This window comes from Danio rerio, chromosome 5 (assembly GCF_049306965.1).
Source record: "Danio rerio strain Tuebingen ecotype United States chromosome 5, GRCz12tu, whole genome shotgun sequence".
NCBI lineage: Eukaryota > Metazoa > Chordata > Actinopteri > Cypriniformes > Danionidae > Danio > Danio rerio.
In genome coordinates, this window is record NC_133180.1 from 73243215 (window position 1) to 73261856 (window position 18642).

Below are 18642 nucleotides of genomic sequence, written 5' to 3' on the forward strand. Positions count from 1 at the left end.
CCTGGAAACACACCTGGGCATGGTTCAGATAGAATAGTGTGAGTGCACTCTCAGGGACAAAGCCGAAGGAAAATGAATGAATGAATAAATGAATAAATAATTAAATTACAAATATGTAAATGACATAAATACTAATTCAGCTAAATATTTTAGTCATTTTTAAAGAGCTATGCAGGCTACCATAACTGAATATCAAAGCATAAAGAGCACACACTTTTAAAAAGACATGTCTTGAATAGGGTTGGGTACCGAAACTCTGTGCCACTATGGCACCGGTACCTTTGGAACCAGTATGCACCGAATCAAATCAGCATATGAATTTCGGTGCTGAAACAAGAACGTAAAGCAAGTCGCGCACCGGAAGCGCCCCTTGACGACGCGCAGCGCCATGCATTTAGAATTCGCAAGTCAGCGGCTGTCCGCGGCGTCCAGCCACGACTCATGACTGTTCATATTTCTGCCATGCCACAAAGCGCCATCTGAATAGTTTCATTTTAAATAACATGCGAATGTGCACGTCTGGTGTGTGATACTATAAACTCTGAGCGGTGCATCCGCTGGGTGACGCGCTTAAGCATAAAGGGTTGCATTAAAGACATACGCGAGTAAGCGTTGTGTCACACTATCTCTAAATATTTAATTCTAAACAGCTTTGAGGAATACGGATGTCAGCGATGTCAGGCGTTTGTTATTGCAGCTTAAAGTACAGCGCATGCGGCGAGCGACTCACTTCATCAACACGCATGATCGCGTTCATCTAATTTGCTTAAACTAAGCATTCTACATTATGGCTGTATTTTACAAGCAAAGATTCTGACACACCAACATGCAGCAGATGTTTTACAAAAGTTGCGTGTAAGAGAGAAACACGTCAAACTTATAACATTCCATTGCTCATGGAATCACCTTAAAAGTGAGGAATGGACCATCTCTGACAGCTTGTGACATCATCTGACACATTATCCGAGTACGTTTACATGGACACCAATACTCTGATTTTAATATGATTAAGACACTACTCTGATCAAGAGTCTACCATGTAAACAGTGATTTTTTTAACATCTTAAAGGACAACAGACACAAACTGCGGAGGAAACATTAATAGGCTGGTGACACAATGACGTTGATGGATCTGTGTTATAACATGTATCTGGGAATCATGAATGTAACATTCAAAAAGCAGATCATGTAAACACCTAGATCATATTATTGTCTTATTAGCGCAAATCATTAGATCACTGATGTCCATGTAAAAGTAGTCACAAGCCCCAAACCCAGAAAAAAGGTGCTCCCTGATTTTGATGACAGCCTTTCCACAGGTTCGTAGTAAGCTAATGTAATGTTTATAGCATTATGCAAATCTTGCATTTATGCTAATAAACAAATGATCAAAAGAAATATATTAATGCAATTCAAATAATTAAAATATGAATTGATGTTTACTTTAAACTTATTATAAATATATATTTATATTGTTCAATTATAATGATAGTGATATATATATATATATATATATATATATATATATATATATATATATATATATATATATATATATATATGTATATATATATATATATATATATATATATATATATATATATATATATATATATATATATATATATATATATATATATATATGTATATATATATATATGTATGTATATATATATATATATATATGTATATATATATGCATATATATATATATATATATATATATATATATGTATATATATATATATATATATATATATATATATATATATATATATGCATATATATATATATATATATATATATATATATGTATATATATATATATATATATATATATATATATATATATATATATATATATATATATATATATATATATATATATATGTATGTATGTATGTATGTATGTATGTATGTATGTATGTATGTATGTATGTATGTATGTATGTATGTATGTATGTATATATATATATATATATATATATATATATATATATATAAATTTTTTTTTTTTTTTTTTTTTTTAGTCGACTCATTTTGTGGCTAAAAAGTATCAGTTCAGGCACTGTTTTGGCACCGGTACCGTTGTAAAAGTATCGATTTAGCACCGGTATCGGAAAAAACCCAAACGATACCCAACCCTAGTCTTGAAGCACGGTGACTGTCATCAGTCTGATTAGTTACAGAAAACTAAAAGCAAACTTTCTTTACAAAAGTGCCTGCATTACCACCTCAGCTGTGCATTATTCCTCTAATTCTCAACAGTCTTTTGTCAATTACTTCTTAATAAAAAAAAAAATTTAAATCCTAACCTGCTCCTGGCCTTCTCTCAGTAATGTAAGCTCCTGCTCCACTTCGCCCACATGGTTTGTTGCCTTGGCAACCTCTGCTCTCTCCAGGTCCCGCTCTGCCAGGAGCTGCTCGATGTGCTGCTGTTTCTCCTTCAAGGCCTCCTGAAGCGCTGTAGTTCCCGAGATCTTCCTCGAATACCTCGTGGACGTCTCTGTCAGCTTCAGAGAGAAACTCATTTAGGATCTTCAAAACTACCCGCATATACTCCACACTGGCTGATTTTACTATAACAATATATGCTTAGTAATATGATAAAATCGGCTTTTCAGACATGACCTTTGCTCTAAAACTTAACTTAGCTACACATTACTGTAAGATTTCTTTTCCAAAAGTGAAAGCGAGTTATCGTGCGTGTAAAATTCACCCAATCTTAAGAAGTTATGGTGCATTCACACCAGACGCGGATGAAGCTTTACGCGCAAGTCACTTACATGTTAAGTCTATGCAAAGATGTGATATATTTCATGTGTATTAATATGATTAGTATTATTTTGGATTCTCTATTGGATTCAAGTCAGGTTATTGGCAGGACCATTCCAGCAGCTTTGTTTTCTTTCCCTGAAAGCATTTAAGAGATGTCTTGGCTGTGTTTTGGAACATTGTCTTTCTGAAATGGTTTCATCTTCATCCTCCTGCTAATGTAGATGTAGGACTGAAGCAGCTAATAGTAATTCACACTGAAGAAAGGCAGAGGGTTGCTGAAGCACTACTGACAGATTTCAGCTGCTGTCACTGCCCTTCTACACTTTCCTTTCTTCATGTGTTTAATACATTTTGGAGAAAGACATGATGGGCAGCCTGCGACATGACGCAAATTGAGCAATTAGGCCATTTGCCGCGCATAAAACGTAATTCATTTGAATTGCTTGAGTTTAAAATTTGAACTCTGCAATACAGCAAGGGTTATTCTATTTTATAGACGTTGTTCGACAGGAGAAATCCACTGCCTTAGTTAACAGAGCAAAGATTTCAACGATTCTTCATTGGCATCAAATACATGACAGTTTGATCTCCTTGATAAGTGATTTAATTGAATAGAATAGAATGTAAGTGAAAAAACTGAACGCTTCACTAGCGAGAAAACAGTTAAACAGAGCGTCTGCAGTGCGAGGATAAAGAATGAGCCTCCTCCAATCGGCCTCTTTACTTTCTCTTTACTTTACATCTTTACTTTACTCCTTTACTTTCGTGGAGTAAGGAAATGGTGTTGTACACACTCCACTGAAGACTGAAGTCTACATATTTAATTTCATTTGTTGAGCACAAAGATTAGTTTCAAAACTATTTCTAAATTTAGTTCTAATCTCCAGCAAATTAATAAATGAATTATATCCAAACACAAGTCCTATATGCTCCATATGGTCCAAAACCTGACAGGTGGATGAATCTAAGCCTGTTTTTATTAAAACAAATATAAATATGCATATAATAAATAACAGTAGTAATAATAATAATAATAATAACAACAACAACAACATTATACAAAAGCAAATTGTCATGAATAAGCCCCCCAAGATGAAGGTATGGAGGCAGTGGGTTTTATATTTATGCAGAAAATCATAATTTTTGTAATATTTTAATCCAATTTTTTAAATTTGTAAAGATATTTGTGTATTGCTGTACATCCTTTGTGTATTAAGCAATGTGTAAGCGAGACACACAACTAATGCACTCTGCGCTGGACTTAAGACCTGCTCTCAGCTGGTCTATTGCACAGTCTATGTTAGTTCCTCAAAATAGCCACGCACCAACAATACGCCTTAACACACCTTCATTCGCTATTTAAACAAAGTGGTGCAAAACGAGAATATTAGGGTTGCACTGGTCTGAAAACAGCAACAAATCGCACCAAACGCGTCTGGCATCTTATTGCGCAGAGTGTATGATAGGGCCCAAAATGTTTAACAGTCTAATTATACTTGATTAGTTGGCTATTCTCACATGATTTACTCGCATAAGGCGCGTCCGATGTGAAAACCTAATGAGGCTTTAGAAGAGCCTTACATGTCAACTCAATCCAATGGGAAAATGCTGGAATATTTGACCTCGCTATCCAGATCTGATATATTCACCGAAAACAAGTTTAGCATTTAGTCTGAACAAGATACAAAGCTGAAGCAGTTAGCAAACACGCCTTTGTTCAACACAGGCTCATAGCAAATGCATGCTTCTTCCTATGTTTTTGTGAAACCACGTATGTCAACATACGTTTGATGACCCAGAATCCAGTCATAACATATAACCAAAAAATATGCATGCATGTGAGGACTCACCAGTCCTGTACGGCTTGGCTTGCAACTAGCAGAAGAGGCTACAGAGCTCATGGAGCTGATGGAGGAGGCACTCGGGCTGCGCTTCAGTGCTGACGGAGTGGCGGCGGTGGTGGCGGTCGTCTTCCGCACAGTGGTTTTTGCCTTTGCTGGGGTAGTGGAGGGAAAACCTATACGGGTCACCTTGTGCACTGGTGCAAAGAGACCATACTTGGGCTGACACTGGAAATACCTGAAGATAAACAAATGCATTCATGTAAAATACTTTAAGCACAGCTAGTGTTTGTCAGCCAACAAAAAAAAAGCTCACCAGTAGTGCTTGAGCTGGCTGACTGAAATAAAACGTCTCTGTGCATGTATACCCCCATTGTTCATAGACAATTCACCTTTAGATTGTGATGTAAGAACAGGACACAATACCTGGTTCCAGCCACAGCTCCATCGTTCTTCCCCAAGGGCTCATCCAGCTCAACTCCACACCACTCACCCTTGGCAAAATCAGTTTCCCCTAAGAAACGCACCACGCCAGCTTTTGAGCCAGCAACCTATAATTATAGATGTGTAGAAAAAAATAACGTAATTGAGCAATAGGTGATAGTCTTCTGAAATTAAATGGCCAATCATTAACCTTCGAGTATCAGTATGTTAATGTGCTTTCAACTGAAATGGAATATTGAGTAGGAGGCGGGGCTTTCTTTTGGTGCATCATTCCCTAACAGCAAATTAACGGTAAGAGGGGCGTGGTTTAGAATATTGTGGCTGGTCAAACTGACAGGACCACCACACCAAACGTAAAGCAAATATTCAGACTTTGACTGAATATTACCGAATGGCAGTTCATGTTTTCAGAAGGCTATAGGGTTTGCATTTTTGCAGGGATCTTTTTACTTTCTACTAGTCCCTTTCTCTTGAAACAGAAAATAATTTTCATTTTTAAATCGAAACAAACACGTCAGTTCTGTCATAGTGATCAATGAAACTGCAAATGAAACAAATGAGGCAGAATAGTTCAGTTCAGTTATTTACTGTAAATAATATGCTGTACTAAACAGAAACAAATTATAGTAAATAACAGAAAAACAAAAAATCCAATGAAACCAGGTGTTTATTATAGTAATTTATAGTAAAGGGAAATACTTAGGAATAAGCACTATATCATATATACATTTACAACTCTTCATTAATTAGTTACACTACATAATGTAGTATATATATATGTATATGTTTATATATATATATATATATATATATATATATATATATATATATATGTATATGTTTATATATATATATATATATATATATAAATAAACATATATATATATATATAAAAATATATATATATATATATATATAAACGTATACATATATATATTATATATACATATATATATTATATATACATATATATATTATATATATATATATATATATATATATATATATATATATATATATATATATAAATATATATATATATATAAACATATACATATATATATATATATACCTCTGCTCCCTCTTTCCATTAAGCAAATTTTTCGTGTTAGCCTAATTGGTTGGTGACATCACTTAGCAAAGCAAGAGGTGGCAGTAACGCACTGAAAAGTTTGTTGTCAACCACTGTAAAACGACAAGAAGAATAAATAGTCATTCTCGCCCTCATATGGCCTTATTTTCATCAGCTTGACAGCTTTGTGAATGTCAGTGCCGTCACTTATCGATCAGAGAAGTAAATGTAGCTTGTGTTGATGCTACTGCGTTACTTCACTAATAAATTAGCTTTGCTACTGACTATTTAAATTAGAAAGTAGTGATTCTACCACCACGCTACTGAGAAATGTAGTTAAGCTAGTAGAGTCATGTAAACACACTAAAACAACATTAACAGAGGCTGTAAAAAGCTCATTCTCAGCGACTAGATTTTAGTGACAGGGTACTCGAATGTCATCAAGTGACAGATGTGAAAGTATGTTGTGCGACTGCTATACACGAGTTATTATTTTGGATAATAGATAGCGAAATTTAATGGGTTTTTTAAACAAAAGCATGCCTGTAAAACACGAACACAGTCATGAATATATCCAAACACATGCTTGTTTGTTGTAAAAAAATCTTAATGCTAAAACGCTTTCATTTATGCATCTCTTGACTCATCTGTGCAGCCATGTAGCCGTTGTATTAATTTTCAAACCCTTTGGTTTCTAGTGTGGTCCTGAAAAATCTCAATGTTACAAGGGTTATCTAGTCCTGCACCTTCAAGCTAAAGAGAATTGGGACACCCGAAACCCTTTACATGAACTTGCAAAAGGGAAAGGGCTAAGGGGTAGAATTGGGATTGGGCCTCAAAACAGCTTTTATTGGCCAATATCATGATGGTAGCTGATATTTTGTGGACCCCTAAAGCAATGAATGTTGAATTATCTGATGCACTAATGAAGATCACATCACTCTCACCAGCACTCGATCGTTGATCTTCAGCTCCCGTTCCCCTTTCTTGACAGAACCGCTCTCGGACAGATTGGACACCGACTCACTTTTGGACCGCACCAGATCTGAGGTTGGTGCTGCAGCTTTAGTGGGTGATGCTGGTTTCTTGGATGAAGCGGACACTGATGTGGTGGATGGGGTGGGTGAAGCAGCACGGGACGGAGGAGCTGTTGTCGTACCGTCCGCTTCACCTTCTGTGCTTGAGAGCTTGGAAGGACGTGTGAAAATACCCCTTAACGCTTCACACTGAAAATAACGCACGCCTGACACCGAGCCGTCATTTTTCCCGATCGGCTCATCCAGCACAATGCCAGCCCACTGCCCCGGAGCAAACTGCGTCTCTCCTAAAAACTGAACTACGCCAGGTTTGTTGCCGTTTACCCAGACACGATCCCCAACCTTGAACTGCTCTCCTGCATCTGGAGCTTCAGCTGAGGATTTGTCACTTTGAGCTGCTTTTGAAGCACCTGTCATGGAGAAAAAAAGAAAGAAAGAAATGTAAATAAAAATAGACCTTGTTCATAATTAGTGTGCACTCACACTAGGCAATCTGAACCGTGGCCAGACACGGTTCGTTTGACAAGTGTGAGTGCTCTGAATCAGGCCCAGGTGTGGTTCAGTTGGCCGGCCCTGGCCCAGCTGGAAGAGGTGTGCCTCGTAGTGTGAGTGCAAAGCACGCATTAGCCCGAAACTGAAGATGTGACATCACTTTTTAGGGCAGGGGTCACCAACATGGTGCCCACGGGCACCAGGTAGCCCTCGAGGATCACATGAGTTGCCCGTGGGTCTGTTATAAAATCAGCTTACCATAGCACCACATACCAGTAAGCAGCATCTAATGTTTTTTGTAGCTATTCTTTTTAAATCACACTTGCACTGGTGTAAAATAAAAAATGACATTAAGTTATATATTAAAAAAACTTTAAAAACAATTTCAGACAAATAAAGTGTTGCATATTGATATTTATCTGTTTCCAATCAATGTTGACGACTATTGTGAGAAATCATTAACAGGATCAGTGTCTTCACATAGATGAATATCATTAATTATTAATAACATAATTAAAAGTAAATTGAGCAAACTTGTTATTAGAAAGTGTGTATCAAACTGGTAGCCCTTCAAATTAAACGAGACCCAAGAAGTAGCTCTCAGTTTCCAAAAAGTTGATGACCCCTGTTTTAGGGGCCGTTTCATATGGATTTGTTTAGGGCTGCACGATTAATCGAAAAAAGATCACGATCTCAATTCGACCCTACACGCGATCCTAATTTAGCTTTTTCTACGATTCAGCCAATTATATTTTCAAGGTAAGGAGAGAAGAAAAGGCGACTGCAGAAGTCTTCACAGCAACATTGACACCTTCAAATGGCGTTAAAAGAGTCACATTCTGTATTTATGAAGTATAATTCACCCAAAATGTCATTTCTGTCTTCATGTAATGATGTATTCACGGTCGCGAAATCGCACATGAGCTGACGCACTGTTTATTTACTTGCGAGAATGCGCGCGCGTGCATGCAAATGACGCTTACTTTATTGAACACAACCTGCATATGCTGTGAATAATAGGTAATATTGAACTGAGCTAACACTGAACTGAGCTAAACTGAACTGAACTGAACTTAAACACTAAAACCTGAACCACACTGTTCCAGTTACTATGACCATTTATGTGAAGCTGCTTTTACACAATCTACATTGTAAAAGCGCTATACAAATAAAGCTGAATTGAATTGAATTGAATTAATAAAGTTGTAAATAACGTTCAGGTTATTGCACAGAGCGGTCGTATAGAAGGCCGTGCGGGAGGTTTGATTTAAATGTTTGTGTTTTGTTTCTCACAGTGACGGCAGCCATGAGCCGTATTTGTTTTTTCTGAACGCTACCTTAATGTACAAGTAGCTAAAACTCGCTCATACAGAGGCGGGAACTGGCGGATGCGCAACAACTTTAATCATAAGGTGAACACAAAACAACAGTTTCCATCTGGAGCTCCCTCACGGGACTCGACACTTGTAAACAATTGCTCCATCGGGCTCGCGGCTCTCAGCACCGCCCACACTTATCACCGCTACCAAGTCGACCAATCACAGAGCTTGCGCTACGCGTCAATGCAACAAGTAGTTACATTTTTTTAAAAGATGTGCGTCAGTTTCGGTGTCATCCACAACAGGGATCTGCGACTGCTGATCTTTGCATAATAGGTCGCCTTTAAATACCGTGGTCTACTATTACTACTATAAATTTCATAATATTATTATTTTATATTGCACGTCTAGTAAAATGAAAAGGTCTTACCAGCAGAAGGTGACGTCTTCGTGGGCCCAGTATTGGCTGGTCGACCAATTTTGCTGGGTGCTTTTAGTCCACTGGGCTTTGAGGTACTCATTTTTCCTCTAAAATGGCTGTCAGTCTATACTTGCAGTTGTCCTCTCCAACAAACATTGACTGTTAAGGTTGGAGCAACAGCGTTGAACGAAAAAAATTTATAAATAAAAAACAAAGGAGGGAAAACACTGTGCAGCGATGACTCTGGAGAAGAAAAGAGAGAAATAGATCACCAAACCTAAACTGGTGAGCATTTCGGTATGTAACTGTGCTCATGCCACATAAACATTGTTTCATTAGTTTGTTGGGTAACACATTAGTTTAGGTCACAATTAAATTATAAACCAACACTAGAAGTTTAATAAACTACTAATTAGCTGTGTATTAATAGTTAGTAAGGTCGAGGTTGGGTTTAGGGTAGGATTAGGGATGCAGAATAAGATTATACTTTATTACTATTAATGAACAGTTAGTATTTTAATAATAGGCAGGTAATAAGCCAGTAGTTAATAGCATGAATTTTGACCTAAAGTGTTACCATTTGCTGCTGTAGTAGTTGAAAGTGTAAAACCATATTTCACAGTGCATTCACAAGCAATGTGTAACAGACGTGCTGACAAGTGTTTTCTGCTGTGTGACATAGCTGTTACTCTATTCAGAATTCTTGAGTGTTTACAGCAAGTATTTCTTTAAAATAAAGGTTTTAACATACAGCTGAAGTCTGAATTATTAGCCCCCCCTCTGTATATTTCCCCTCATTAATGTTTAACGGAGAGAAGATTTTTTCCAACACATTTCTAAACATAATAGTTTTAATTACTAATTTCTAATAACTGATTTATGTTTGCCATGATGACAGTAAATATTTGACTAGATATTTTTCAAGATACTGGTATTCAGGTTAAAGTGACATTTAAAGGCTTAACTAGGTTAATAAGGCAAGTTAGGGTAATTAGGCAAGTCAATGTAAAACAGTGGTTTATTCTGTAGCCAATTGGAAATAATGTAATATATTTTTTTATTTATTGCCATGTCAGCAACCAAGGCTATTTTCATTCCAAGAACATTTCAATAATAAATAAACAAACAAATGAAAACACAAGTTAAATAAGATTTTTAGTGTTGATCCATGATAACAATTCTAAAAAAATTTCCGGTGTCACTTTGTTAAAAATGTCCTTAAGTGAGTTAACTTCATAAAAAAGTCTTCAAGTATCATTGAAACCAGGACAGTCCAGTAAAATGTGTTTTACAGTAAGGGGAGTTTTGCAGCACAAACATTGAGCGGGATCTTTAACGTAAAAAGGCATGAGTTAATCTTGTATGTCCAATATGACATCTGGTAAAAAAAAAATAATAATAAATAAAAAAAATCACTTTATCAAGTCGAGGTAAAATGTCTTGCAAATTCTGGTTGAGATTTGCCTATTGGAAACAAATGATGGGTGTCAAAATATGTTAACAGTCCACGTCAGAGTAATGCCGGAGGGGTTGCGGGAATGTGGGTAATCACACATATATATATTTTAGGAATGTCCGAAATTACTGTCATTTTGACAAGGGGTAAAGATTGAGATAATGAAAACTATGCAGTTAGATCTACCTGTTTTTCTTGCTTGAAGTGATACCCCAGGATGTATATAAAAAAATTTTGAGATATTTACTACATATGCTTTTACTAAGTGCAAGAAAGACTGTAACAATAAACTGGATGAAGTCACGCACTCCAACAATAGCACAGTGGATAGAAAAACTTGAATCAATATATAGAATGGAATGTATGAATGCTCTGTCTGCTCAACTTCAATTTAAATTGGATATTTTTAAAGATGGGCACCGGTTATTATGCATCAGAACATGGCAACAGGACATAGTATTTCCAGCTGTATCCTTTGAAATGTGTAAATGATGTACAGTTGAAGTCAGAACTATTAGCCCCGACAAAAAATACAGCTTAAAGAGGCTAATAATTTTGTCCTTAAAATGGTGTTTAAAAAATTAAAAACTGCTTTTATTCTAGCCAAAATAAAACAAATAATACTTTTCCCAGAAGAAAAAATATTATCAGACATACTGTGAAAATGTCCTTGCTCTGTTAAACATCATTTGGTATTTATTTTTAAAATAAATAAATAAATAAATAAAAAATTGAAGGGGCCTAATAATTCTGACTTCAACTGTATGTGTCTATTTGTCGTTTACTGGTAGTGTTACTGGTTGTTTTTATTATTATTATTATTATTTTTTTTTTTTAACTGCTGCTGTCAGCCTTTCACAGACTGTTTAGTTCTGTAAAATGCTTTAATGCATAAAAAAAGAAAATATAATAATAATAATAATAATAACCTTAAAATGGTTTAAAAAAAATTCTAGCCGAAAACAAAACAAATAAGACTTCCTCCAAAAGAAAAAATTATATAGGAAATACTGTGAAAAGTTCCTTGCTCTGTTAAACATCATTTGGAAAATATTTATAAAAAAACAAAAAAAACATTTTGACTTCAATAATAAAAAGGGTTATTTGGATTTAACCACTAAAAATAAAACTCAATCGATGAGCTTGTGCTGAAATAAAGCAATGATGCTTTAAATTAATTATACTGCTGTTTTGTGAGTCATTGACCAGCACTTTAGAGATCAGTCTCCCACTTTAAACTGTAGCACAGTCATCTAACAGGAGAATTATCATTTGTGCTTGACTTTGACAAGCATTAATGACACCAATTGAGTAGTTAGTTGACGCCAACAGATATTTAAAAAAATCTGGGGAGCTCAAAAAAGGAAACAAATTATTTTCTACTCTTTAACAAACAGTTTTACATTCATCACTCTTGTAAATAGGGGCAACATGGTGGCTCAGTGGTTAGCACTGTCACCTCACAGCAAGAAGGTCGCTGGTTTCAGTCCCGGCTGGGTCAGTTGGCATTTCTGAGTGGAGTTTGCAAGTTTTCCTCGTGCTGGCATGGGTTTTCTCAGGGTGCTCAGGTTTCGCCCACAGTCCAAACACATGTAGGTGAATTGGATGAACTAAATTGGCTGCTTTGCATGTGTGCGAATGAAGGTGTATGGGTGTTTCACAGTACTCGGTTGCAGCTGGAAAGGCATAGACTGTGTAAAACATACGCTGGATAAGTTGGCAGTTCTTTCCGCTGTGGCAATCCCTGATGAATAACGGGACTAAGCCGTAGGAAAATTAATGAATGAATTCTTATAAATATTTGATTCTTAGCCAGTCCACATATTATATAATAAAAATTACTCATCTGATTCATCAGCGGATTGCTCGTATGTCAGCTTATAGACAAAATAGCTGATTGACGTGACTTTGAAATGCTTTAGTGTTCCTGTATCTGTGGTTACAATCAGTAAACGGCAGTGAGTTTGGTGAACTGATGACCTTCTCAGTCAATCACAGTCATTTCTGTTGAGCATGTGAACACAATGGCAAAGTTATGAACCTGATCAACAGCGCTCAAATGATAGCGGTAAACAGACGTTTTTCAAATTTCAATACCGATTGGTATCGAATTCCAGCATCATGACAACCCTAGAGGGTTTGAGCTCTCTCAGCCACAAAACAAGTGACCCATTTTGGTTTCAAAACCCAGATTTTTTTTATCTGATCTTAAGAGCTTCTAAAAAATTAATCACGTTTCAGTCACATGATTTTTTTTTCCACACAACTGTCATATTTCTCAGGATCCAGGGAGTAAAAGTTACTAGTAAACTAATTTGATTTGATCCTTAACAGAGACCAGAAAACCTTTTCTCTGATCTCAAATTAGCACAGAGCTTAAGCCTACATTCACTAAGCCTAATCCATCATACATGTACTGGCAAGAGTCCACTAATGTGATTAATAAACTTGCTGGTATATTGGAAAGGACTCCAGATCTGAAAAAAAAGTTTTCTGGAAATTATTACGCATAAAATCCAATAATCAAACTTTTAAAGACATTAAACAAATCAAATGTTAAACTCCGTTTCAATTCACAAGATTCGTAGCATAACGGAACATTGTGTCTTGCAAAAATAATAGTTTGCGGATTTATCATAGGCTCTACGCATGTAGATATGCACAATAAAGGGAAAATTTGTGTTGCAATAATGATATTTCTTACAATATAACGAACTTTAAAAAGCAATTATGTAACAACCATACTAAAATAACCAGGTAATAGATATTTTTCTTAGCTAATTAAACAAATAAAAACAATTATTAAAAAACACCAAGAATGACCAAAAACCTTCTGATTCTTCTGAAATTCTGATTCTTATTGGCTGTTGTTATTCTCTTTTGTCTCCCTGCATTAGTATTTATATACAGCTCTAGATGGGCTGCTTCTGATTGGTCAGATTTTAGATAACGTATACATTTATATGGCCATACCTGTCAACATTTGTCTCTATAAATCTAGGAAACTGAGGGAAGGGGTGTTAGGTTGGGGGGTGGGTGAGGTGTCTGAATAACACTGTTGAGAACCGGGTACTGTGGTGTTAGTAACTACTGTGAAGTGTGTTTCGGACGGCCGCTACAATTGCATCTTATACCAATGTTGGCAACCCCGGGCTTTCACAGACCGCAAACCGCATAAAATGCTGAGGATTGGTGGGGGTGGAGGGATGTGGGGGGGGGGTGCATTACCAGAGTTTTCCGGGAGAAATAACAAAACGGGAAGGTGGAGGGAGATGGGTCTGAAATATAGGAGACTCCCGGGAAAAACAGGAGTGTTGGCAGGTATGATAATGCTGGTCAAATAAAATACATTTATTGCACTTCACTGCAAAATGGATGTTGCATATACTATTATCGTAGTAAATGTTTAGATGATTGTGCACCCCTGTTACGTTCATTTCAAAAAAATAACCAGACTGTACTACAATAACTCAGAACAAACTATTATTTTCCACTGCATCAGTGATCATATCTGTACCTGTTATAAGCATCAATACAGCTCATATTATCATCATGTACAAAGCTCAAAATATAATTAATATTAAATAATAATATTGATTTGACTGCACAAACACTAACTGCTGAATTGAACTAGCTGAAGAAACTACCTTTACTACAACAACAACAACTTGAACTGAATAATAACACTATTGCTTCTGTGGAGCTGCTGTTTCATGAGCGTTTAACTTTGCAACACAAGACAGCTATTGAATATTAATATTAAATAACGCTGAACTAATTTGAGCTGAATGATGACACTATTATCTGTTGAGCAGCTTTACAGCTGGAACTCAATTTGGTGAATAATTGATGAATTTACCAACATTCAAAGTGTCACTTTCCTGTTCATTAAATGAGGAGCTGTTTTGAAGCAATGTGTCCTGTATAGTGCTGCACGACACTGGAGAAATCTGATATTGCGAGATTTTGTTTTTCTGATAAATCTTGAGATAAATGTTGCGATATGAATACAGTTTCACTTTTTGAATAGCTCTATAATTGACGGTTTTCTGGGAAGACTAACAGGATTCAGGTACAGAAATTGAATATCACAATTAAAAAAAACACTTCATACTTTGCTTGTGAGTGCAAGTAACTGTGTACTAAGCTTTATATTCATCGTTTGAGGGAATTGTTGTGCACATATACATGTTTTACATTCTCTAACCACATCCAATCATGGTTTTACTTCAAATAATATCACAATTACTTCAAATAACCTGGTTTATACTTCTGCGTTGAGTGATCGGCGTGACCGACGGTGCATGCAACGCGTGCATACCGTGTATTTATAGATCTGTGCGCTGTTTGTGTTGCTCCGCAATAACACTTCTGAAACACTAGCTGGCAGTAGGTGTTAATGTTCCTCTGTGTCGAGTTTCTTTGCAGACGTTTTGTTTTTTCTGAATGTTATCTTAATGTACAAGTAACTCCATCTCGTTCATTTTGAGGCAGGATCTGGCAGACGTGCAACAACTTTAATCATAAGGTAAACAAAACAACAGTTTCCATCCAGAGCTCCTTCATGGAACTGGACACTTGTAAACACTCGCTGCATCAGGCTCGTGCGTCTCTCATCTCCGCCCACACCTGTCAGCGATACCAAGCCGACCAATCAAAAAGCTTGCGCTACGCATTGTTGAAACATGTAGTTCAATTTTTTGAAAATAAAAAATAAAAATGTGTCAAAATGTTTGTAAATCTAGAATTTAAATATTTAAAAATTGTAATAAATGTATAATGAGCAAAATTCAAAGTGTTTTGCAAACAAAAGTAGCAAAATGTGCAAGTATTTTATTGCAAAACAAAAGATGTCCGACTGACGTCAAACTGTACAAAACATCACTTCATTTTTTTAGTCGTGGTGTACCCTCGTAAATGTCTGCTTTCAAGACGTCAGAAACAAATATTTTCCTTTAGCATAATCACTTGATGTTGCCGCCATGTTGCTGTCTCTTTGCTGTACTGGTTGTTACGCAAAAAATTAACGAGCTTATAACATCCAATCAGATAAGAGGAACCGAAAAGGTAGCATTTGAAGGCCTAAAAACACAAATTGTTTCTCGATTCTAAGACTGTATTTGAAAGCAATTGACAAATAGTCGCAGGCAAATTAAGCTTTAGTGACAGGGCATCAGTGGCCCAATCGGGCCAGTACAGGACCGGATTGGCCAATCGGGAGGACCGGGAGAAACATTGGGCTGGTCCATTTTTTGGCCGTGAGGGCCAGTGTTTCTAGCTTCTTGCACTCTCAGCAGTCACCCTTTTTTCAATTTATTTATTTATTTAACCATGGCCTCACTCTTTTTATTTATTATTTTGCCACAGCTCCGCTCTTCTAATATATTGTCTCGCAGCCCCATGAGCAAAATGCAGCCTGCAGGTTAATGATGTTGTAAATATCATTTTGGCCACACGAACGTAACAGCGCCATTGTGGTCCAGTGGTCAGCGCGTTGCGTTATGACGTGTTCGATCCTCACCTGAGCAATTCTTTCTTTTTTTATTGTTAAGACATATAAAACTGTAAGGTTGTTGAACATTTGAAGTTCTAAAGCAGCTGTTTTCTTGAAAAAGACGTGATAGTGTAGTTAGAAACTGAATTGAAAATGGCCTTATTTTAATATAGTCAGTCGTGAACTGAGGTGGGCCGGTCTAATGCTTGAAACTCCAGGGCTTAAAAGGAGTCCCACTCCGGCCCTGGGCCAATAACAATCCTGTCTACTGTCCCGAGCATCTCACACATTGGCCCCGGGCCATCAGGCAGTCCTTATTGTTAAGCCCTGACTGCGCTTCAATAATGAGACTAAAATTAGCATACTCCACATGTCTTAATTCCATTTCTGTTGTTTGATTATGACCTTAATCTGATAAATCAAAAATGGCCGTTTACATGGTCGACTCTTAATCAGAGTATTGTATTAATCGCATTCAAACCGCATCACTGGTGTCCATGTAAACGTACTTAATGGCTGCTGGCTTCCAACATTCTTCAGAATGCTTTGGATTGTGTTCAACAGAAGAAATAAATAAAAAAATTTAAAAAGTAAAGATAAGTAAACCTTGAGTAAAGATAATAGTGAGGAAATTTTCATTTGAGTGAACCAACCCTTTAACCACCCCACCTCAAAACCAGCCAAAGTGACTACAAGAGTATTGCAAGTGCACTGCATCAAATTATTTTTTAGCTATATAGTTATAAACAGCTATTAGTGACTAAAACAAGATAACAGTTCAAAACACAAATGTACTTTACTCAACATGACATTTATCTGTCAAACTGACCGAAAACACAAACAAGACAAACCTGCAGCAAAACTAACAAACGTCTGTTCGACGGTAGCAACTAGCATCTTGAAAGGCCACCCAGCTACGGCTATTCTCACATGCTGAGAGTTTACAGCCTCAATCAAAAACACGAGCTGTTTAATTCTGGCATAAAACTTATACTGCAGAGCTGTATGCAATCAGGAGCCACATCTGGGGCTTCAAAATCTGAGCCGATTTGCGCGTTACAGCTTGACCAGTTAAGCATGGTTTAGGATTTCCAACCAAAACAACGACCTGATATGAAGAACAGGATATCAATTTACAAAGCCTATACATAAACTAGAGGTTTGTCGACGACTATTTGACAGTTTTAAAATAAAAATGAGCTAGCTCAGAGGTGTTCATACGAGAAAATTAACAAAAAGTTCAAGCAACAAAACAAAAAGTTTCTCAGAAAACAACACATTACATATTTAGCAATGATTAAACTGTATATTTTGTCCTCAGAGGACTTTCTCCTTCAAGTAAACACAAGTTGGACATGGAGAAAGTTCACGAAGTTGGTCAGTATGACGACTTTCCGCAATGTCACATCTTGACTAACCGAACCAAAATAGAGAGAGCCGCAGTCAGTGATAATCAAGCAGCAGTGCTAGTCTTCGCACATACACAAACAACGCATTTCAACAGCAGCGTTAGCATAGAGAATGATGACAAACGTACTAAAGCAGGACTTTAAGGTTGTCTAGTGCGGAGCGAGGCCGAGAAGCAACCTGTTTTAATGGGAAATTCTGACTTAGCAACTTCCGATGGAAAAGGCGATGGATCCACGACACCCGGCGAACCTAGCACTTATAACCGGCCGATCGCAAGCTCACCTGCGGTCTCCTGTCTGCGAGCTGCTGTCAGAAATGAACAGTGCTGAATTCTCTTCAATCTACTTAGCTTGACGCCCGCGTTGGCGAAGGATTTAACCTGGTGCGTTCAAGCACCCACTTCTGTAGTGACACGAGTGGCGTAATGACGTAGACGCTCGTAGCTCCGCCCCAAGCCAACGGGAAGCCTTAAGAGGCGGGCAGATGGAAAAGCAAACGTGCTCGACTTCCCTTCTTCAGTATTAAAAATAAATTAATAATAATACTGCACTTGCTGTCACTCATAGAAATGCTTTATTGGTAACTAAACGATTAATAGCAATTAGTCCAAAATTAGTTTTTACATGTGTGTACTGTGCTTATTATAATGTACACATGCATGTATTTGTTCAAATGTTTATTTATATATAACATATTTCTGTCTAATACATATTGCACATGAATATAAGTAAAAATATATAAATAAATATATATAATAAAATTATATTTACATATTGTTGCATATAAATATGTCAATATTTCAGTTTTGTATCTACAATACATCTGTATTTTGCACTGTCTGTCATTTTATTTGCACTGTGTATTTAGCACTGTCGTAT

General features: G+C 36.5%; 1 protein-coding gene across 4 annotated transcripts in view; it reads right to left on the reverse strand.

Moving 5' to 3' along the window:
- The window catches only part of clip1a (CAP-GLY domain containing linker protein 1a), a 67667-nt gene extending 49497 nt beyond the window's left edge, over nucleotides 1-18170 (reverse strand). For all 4 annotated transcript variants that reach the window (XM_073951644.1, XM_009301994.5, XM_009301993.5 and 1 more), the window contains exons 1-6: nucleotides 18047-18170; nucleotides 9414-9647; nucleotides 7083-7582; nucleotides 5046-5170; nucleotides 4629-4857; nucleotides 2316-2513 (exon numbers count right to left, since the gene is read on the reverse strand). In XM_073951644.1, coding sequence (XP_073807745.1) covers nucleotides 2316-2513; nucleotides 4629-4857; nucleotides 5046-5170; nucleotides 7083-7582; nucleotides 9414-9504 — 1143 coding nt within the window. In that variant the 5' untranslated portion in view covers nucleotides 9505-9647; nucleotides 18047-18170. The remainder of the gene's footprint in view (nucleotides 1-2315; nucleotides 2514-4628; nucleotides 4858-5045; nucleotides 5171-7082; nucleotides 7583-9413; nucleotides 9648-18046) is intronic.
- Nucleotides 18171-18642: the final 472 nt, after the last annotated feature.